At 36.8% G+C, this 7093-nt stretch overlaps 1 protein-coding gene across 2 annotated transcripts; it reads left to right on the forward strand.

The window, feature by feature from the left end:
• Nucleotides 1-1259: 1259 nt before the first annotated feature.
• LOC133531720 (zinc finger protein 98-like) lies at nt 1260-5547 on the forward strand. Of its 2 annotated transcripts, none has more exons than XM_061870098.1 (3): nt 1260-1829; nt 2714-2941; nt 4587-5547. In XM_061870098.1, exons 1-3 carry the CDS (start codon nt 1739-1741, stop codon nt 5402-5404), a joined length of 1137 nt encoding a protein of 378 aa, XP_061726082.1. In that variant the 5' UTR covers nt 1260-1738; the 3' UTR covers nt 5405-5547. The 2 variants fall into 2 exon arrangements, with proteins under 2 accessions (XP_061726082.1, XP_061726083.1); XM_061870099.1 differs by having other exon boundaries at nt 1262-1829; nt 2744-2941.
• Nucleotides 5548-7093: the final 1546 nt, after the last annotated feature.

The following is a 7093-nucleotide window of genomic DNA, read 5'->3' on the forward strand; positions in this document are numbered from 1 at the left end:
AGTGAAAATTAGACTGGTGTAGTTTTGTTAGAGAGCCACTATGAGGGTGGCATTTATTTAAAAACCCTCAATAAATAAATAAAGATAAAAAAAAAAAAAAAGAGTGCAGTAAGTATATAGGAAAAGAGAGCCCTCTTGAAGCATTTTAAGCAAACTAATTTCGAAGCGCTATCTCTATTTTGTATCCGAAACTAGCTATGCATGTGAGCATGCACATCTACATATGCATCCGTATGTACTACATAATATTAGGTCTACTTGGGCAATTTACAAGGTAATTTTTTGTTTGATTTCTTGCAATTTTCATAGTTATTTTGTTTACAAGATATCAAACAAAATACTAAGACCTAATATTATGTGGAAAAGTTTTAAAAGAATGGAATCCAAAAACAGACATACTTTATAGTAATGCAAGTGTATGTTTATTGCTTTCAATTTGGTATACAAGATAGTAATGGTGTTGTAAGCACTTGCAGCTTCTGAGTGGAGCTTTGGAATTGTTCTTCTTTGTATCTTTGTGTACAATGCTGCATTAGCTTCGTATTCTGTGACTTGTGTCTCAGTCTGACTTAGAACTCTTTCATGTGCGCATAACTGACTTGCCTAGTTCTCAACTGAGCGTTTCTTCTTTGACCTTAACATCCAACTGGACTTGAATTCAAGATATTTCGGAGGTAAAGTAAGGACAGGTATATTAGGAGAATTCCTGGTAATTTCGTCTCGCTCTCTAGCTCCGTAAACAATTCGCTTCAGATATTTTTTAAAATAAACACGAGTAATGATGACGTGGTTGGGGTGTTCTTGTACTAATGAATTTCAGGCATGGGACGTATGTTATGTCTACGCCCGTACCTCCATAGATGCACTCTATCTCGTCTTACTTAGCGAAATCAAATTGCACATATCTTGGCAGAGTGTCATTGGACATGATCGTCGTAAACAAAATTAAAATAATCATCGCTTGTTTTCATCTGATGATAATTTTGGTATTTTCTTCTTCCCTTCGAAAATATCTAAACCTCTCGGCATTGCTTTGAACACTGTTGAATTTTTAATTATTTTTTTTGTTTTGTAACATTGGGACTATTGGGATTCTAATTTCCCTATTTGAATTTGACTCGTGTTGAATGCTTGCTCAGATTTCTTTGCACTTTAAAATTAATAGAGCAATAATAAGTTCACAATGTTGCTCTGTTTGTGGTTCCTATATACTTACTTTACTCTTTGGTGGTTACGGTGACAGCTGGCATAGACTCCATCTGTAGGAATATTATATCATGGTAGAGCCCTTATTCAATCTGTGGCGACTGTGGCAACTTGTCAATGTCAATGTCAACTTACAAAAAGTACGAACTCGTTCCCGTTCGTTTTCTTTCTTACATTTACAAAGTGATTGTGTTTTTTTCCTCCAAGAACATTAAGTACAGTCTATTTGCCTCTTGATTATTGTGCGCTCAATTTCTTCATTATCTTTCCTTAAACTCTCAAAATCCACGTCATGCACAACTATATATCAGTTTGAACTTACCGGCGTAAAGAAACAATTAAGTACACACGCACGCTACTTGGCGCTACGTTGGCGCGAGGCCCACGGTCTCTCGGCCTCCGAGTACTCTGGTCTGGTCTTGAACATTTGTACTAGTAATCCAAGGAATCCAAAAGACCGAAATTTCTCTCCAGATTGAGAGCTTCACGCACATCAAATCAGGCTTCAACTCGCTACTGTCGCTCTAGCATTATGTCGTTGGAGGTGCGCGTAAAAGTAGAATGTTTGGAGGAGACAGAGCTGTCACCAGCTGATGTTTGGAAAGACGCAGATGCACTTTGTGGTAAGTTGCTATTATGTTGGTTGAACGACTATGTGCCACTTGCACCTTCCACTAACCTGGGGTTAACCATGATTACCGTACTGGTAATCATGGTTAACCCCAGGTTAGTGGAAAATTGTTTCTTTTCATTTTTTTTCGATCCTATAAGAGTGTCCCACTGTTCGGCAAAGGCCTTTATTCTTTCCTCTTAAAATCGAAAATGTTAAAAATATTTAAATTACTATAATTACCATATCCAACTCACTCCCACCCAATGTAACTATTTTTTTTTCAAGCAGATAATACAAATGTTCATTGCTTTGGGGTCGTTCATTAATTGCATCACCCAAAATTTCTATTTACAGTTCTCCCCTTCCCCCTGGTTCGCGTCCATACTTTTGTCAAGTTCTTTAATATAAAGTGTTACCAAATATCCCGTGAGATGGCGCTGTACCGGGAGCGGCGATTTCTACATCACGCTATCGAAATGTTTATAGGGATTGTATATAATGGTTTGAGATTATTTTGAATATATTGGCTTTATTTATGACGGGTTGTTTAATTTCATAGTCAAAAAGAGTACATACACACTTTTTCATAGGAAAAAGATAACTCCTTAATACATACTGGGCAGGACCCTCCTCCCTCTATTGTGACGTAATGAAAATGAAACTGCATATATATTTATTTCAGACACTAAGTATCCATATGTTTGTTCACAACATTATGTTTATGTTATTAACAATATGATATAAATATATACCTGTTAGTGAAAATTATATGTATATGTAGATGAACCCTTTGGGCAGGAGTTGAACTTGTAACCTATTGGAACACTAATCCAATCACCTTAACCAACTGAGCTACTAAACCTTAGCGATTTTTTTGCGTAATTAATTCAACAGAGCATGTTAAGCAGAAAGAGGCCGTTCCAGATTCAAACAATCCTGAAGCTGCAAGTGTTAAAGGAAAAATAAGCCATCTGGATGACACAATACATGTGAAGGAGGAGCGAAGCGAGCATGTCACCGAGGCTCTGGCTGGCCTATACTTCAATCATGTGGTTAAGCATGAACTCGTGCTGGGGCCGGAGCAAGTACAGGCATTTGATGAAAGGCAGCAAATAATATTAGGTAACTAACCCATTTATAGGTAGTGAAGATATGTATGTTCCAGACCAAAACTATTCCGCCCTCTGGCGGTTTATTTTTGAACTTACAAGTGGCGCCCTCTGGTGGAATAGTTTTGGTTGGGAACATACATATCTTCACTACGCTTATATTGACAGAGTTAATTTAGCGTAGTAAGGCACCAGTAATAAAATGAGGGATATTAATTTCTTAATTTAAGAACTATGCATTTATTTTCTATGCAAATATACATGGGTACAATTTTTTTTTTAAATTTCTGAGCAAAAATTATTAAAAAAATAGAATAATATTTCACATAGCAGCGGGGCTAGCACATGATTGGCGCGACAGTATCTCGCGACGAGATAGACTACCCGTCCCTCTTTAATTAACATAGAAAAAGACGGGTAGTCTATCTCGCAATATACTGTCGCGCCAATCATGTGCTAGGCCTACAGACGTTGTGTATATTTCCAGACATTTTTATTGTTATTTTATTTCCCAATGTTTTTTTTTCTTGTCATACACAACATCAATTTTGTAATTTGACTTTTAGTATGAAATTTTAATTTATGGATTTGTTACTTTTAGTTTTTTTGGTAGTTTGGTTCACATTTTAATATTTAACATTAATTGATTAAGTAATAAGATTATGAAATTTTAAAGTAATACAAATTCACCCACTGATCTTTTTTACACAATTTTTTTTTTAATTTTTATTTCATTTGAAACTTGTAAAATGTATGTTATGATTTTATGATGTATTGTCAAATTTTCAATTATTTGCATGTTGTCTTCGACTGAATACTGATACTCATAAAACCTGTAATGTACAGTCAAGGGTCCCATACCATTACGCAATAACGGCAAAAAAATCATGTTTGTTGTATGGGAGCCGCATTTGAATATTTATTTTATTTGATTTAGTATTTATTGTTACATCATCACAGGCCTTTGCGTCTATTGCAGACGATTTAAGCATTGCTGTTTAGACAGCGGGTTTGGTGACTGTGGAGGCCGATGCGTGAGCGGCACGACCTCCCACATTTTTGGCAGAGAAAGCTCATGCCAGCACCTGATGTTCCAGTCCCCATTTGCTTTCTGCGACACCTTCTGCTATCTAACGTAGTAAACCAGGCTTGGTCGCATAGCTTTCTCCCCTCCACAACACGCTTGCGCCATCCATTACGGTCTTCAGCTAAAGTTTCCCAGGCATGGTGGTCGATTTCAAATGCTGACATGTCTCGCTTAACACAGTCTTTAAAGTCTTTTTATTGTTACAGCGGCAAAAGAAATACATCATCCGTGAAAACTTCAACTGTCTAGCTATCATGGTTCATGGGATACAGCCTGGTGACATACAGACAGACGGACAGTGGAGTTTTAGTAATAGGGTCCCTTTTACCCTTTGGGTCCGGAACCCTAAAAATCAGTTTTCTTTGTATTTTCTTAGTCTAGTAGATATACCAAAAAAATATTGTAAAAAATACAAGTCTGCCGGTTCACTCTGCCTGTTTGTTATTTTTTTTATGACTTTGTTGTATGACTTGTTATTTTATTTATTTTCTTATCTTACTGTTGGGGGGGGGGGGGGGGGGGGTGTTCTAAAACCTAGTCCTTATTTTAATTTATCCTTGCTTCATTTTAGATGCAAACCCAGCAGTAACTGAGAAGCAGGACTTACTGCGGTGCTTCGTGCGTCTCGAACGCATCCCACTCCAAAAGACATTGCTAGGCAACACGTCCACCACCGCGCACCAAGCGAGCCACGCCGGAGCGACTTGCGATCGACACGCGACTGACAATAGAGTGACCGGTAACCGACATCCAGCCGACATTGACGAGACTATTATTTACATGTGTGACATTTGCAGAAAATCGTTTACACGTAAAAATAACTTAACCAGACATATTCGTATACACACGTATGAAGGAGAAAATACCAGTCATGATAGACATATAACGGTTAAGCAACATATGTGTGAAGTTTGTGGAAAACTGTTCAATCAAACAAGCCATCTATATCGACATATTCGAACCCACAAGGGAGAGAAATACACGTGCAATGTATGCAAGAAAGAGTACACACGATTGAATAGTTTAAGGGTACACAATTGTGCTAAAAATAGACAAAAGCCTTATTCTTGCGAAATATGCAACAGGCATTTCTCTAGAAAAATGGTTCTAAAAATACATAAACTAATTCACACCGGTGAAAAGCCATATACTTGTGAAATATGCAATGAAAAATTTACGCGACCGAATAATATTCCCAGACATATTCTGACACACACTGATGAAATGCGATACTCGTGCGAAATATGTAATAAGAAATTCACCCGATTAAGTAATTTGAATGAGCACATTATCGTTCACTCGGGGAAAAAATATAGTTGCAAAACATGTAAACGGAAGTTTACGCGAATAAGAACTTTAAATTTGCATGAAAAGAGGTATCATACTTAGAGTTCAGAAGTCAGTATGTTGCCACTTGTCATCTTACAAACGGTTCAACGGGGGTGTGGAGTGTTAGGGTCGGCAACGCGCATGTAACTCCATGTCCGTGTTTGCGCCGACGTAGTATACAGCGTGTATTTTTGATACAACCAAAGGGCAGTTTAAGCTGTAATTAACAGACTTTCATAGGTTTTATAAAAAATGGACGACTTTTATTTTCTCATACCAAATAATTCAGCAAGCAATGTATCACTACTTTGTTTTACCTCAAAACGTCTCATTAATGACGCGACGTCACAACTGTCACAAGTGATCATGATGTTCGAAATACATTGCCGCTCGAAAAAAAATGCAAAAATTAATTATGCTCTGGTAGAGAAGACTAAACTAAAAAAATCTTTCAGAATTGTTTTATAGCACTAAAACCTACGTCTAGTTTAAGTTTGAGGTTATATAAAAAATACACACTGTATAAAAGCTTCCAGCATAGAGAAAAGTACACGAGTGCTGACTCCATACATCAGTTTAGTTACCAAAACGCTTATTATTTTCGTAGTCGACATCTAGCATCGAGTAGCAAAATTATCAGTACCACTACATGACACTAGATGTCTCAAGTGTCGTTACTGACGAAAATTATTGTATTGCTCAATAATTTACAACTAATATTACAAGCAGAAGGAGATGAAATAGAGTTCCGGTTATTTTATTAGCTGAAAATTGTTGAGCATTAGACTTTTCGTTTGTCGCAAGCGCAACATCTAGTGTCAAGTAGCGGTACTGATCATTTCGCTACTCGACGCTAGATGTCGACTACGAAAATAATAAGCGTTTAGGTAAGAAAACTGATGTAGAGTGAGCACTCTATGCTTACTTATTTGTCTATGACACATTAAATATGTTAAAACGGGTCTCTCACGTATTTTAAGTCGAAAACGTTCGAAATGTTTCATACTTATTATTTTTCGGGCCCGAAATCGGGTCCTGATAAAGTGTGGATGTAATTGGCACTTTATTAAGAAATCCATTAAAATGTTCATACTGCATGGATATATTGCTGAAACGTGGATATGGAAGGTAGAGGCAAGAAACCGAATCTCCATATACCAAAAAGTGTCCGACAAAAAACCATAAATAGGTGGTTAACAATGCCTAGAATACTTGAGAAAAAAATCTAATCATAGACAGCGCACTTGACTCCGTCAATAACGCCTAGGTTCTTAGCTACACTAGCGCTACTCTGGAGAGATTTGGAACTATTATTTATAGCTGACAGCTGGACACTTTTGCAACAGTTCTGCCTAAGGAGATTCTGTTCCTTGCCTCTACCTTCCATAAACGTGGACGTTGATAAAACATTTTTTTTGCTAAGTACATATATAAAATGCTTTTTTGTTAATATTATTAAGTTTTTTCCAATAAAACATCAAGTAATATAAATAGTTTATTTCCTTATAAGGGCGTTTACCATTCCGAACATTTCAATATTTAAAAAAATACCCTTGCATATTTTTGTTGTAATTTGAGGATAATGTCGTTGGCATTTTAATTGTACTACTAAATGTTTTGGAATATTTTTTTTCACACTGCACCCACCTTAGCAAATTTCTGTTTGGCCCAGTGGTTGACTGGTAGAGAATGCCTCAAGGCATTAAGTCCGCCTATTGTACGTTATACTTGTACTTGTGCAATAAAGTT

Source organism: Cydia pomonella, chromosome 25, assembly GCF_033807575.1.
Source record: "Cydia pomonella isolate Wapato2018A chromosome 25, ilCydPomo1, whole genome shotgun sequence".
NCBI lineage: Eukaryota > Metazoa > Arthropoda > Insecta > Lepidoptera > Tortricidae > Cydia > Cydia pomonella.

What these genes read in the sequence shown, in the direction of transcription:
- LOC133531720 (XM_061870098.1), top strand. Translation starts at nt 1,739, where the DNA reads ATGTCGTTGGAGGTGCGCGTAAAAGTAGAATGTTTGGAGGAGACAGAG. An exon ending in AGACGCAGATGCACTTTGTG is followed by an intron (nt 1,830 to 2,713) that starts GTAAGTTGCTAT and finishes TTAATTCAACAG; the next exon opens with AGCATGTTAAGCAGAAAGAG. An exon ending in AAGGCAGCAAATAATATTAG is followed by an intron (nt 2,942 to 4,586) that starts GTAACTAACCCA and finishes GCTTCATTTTAG; the next exon opens with ATGCAAACCCAGCAGTAACT.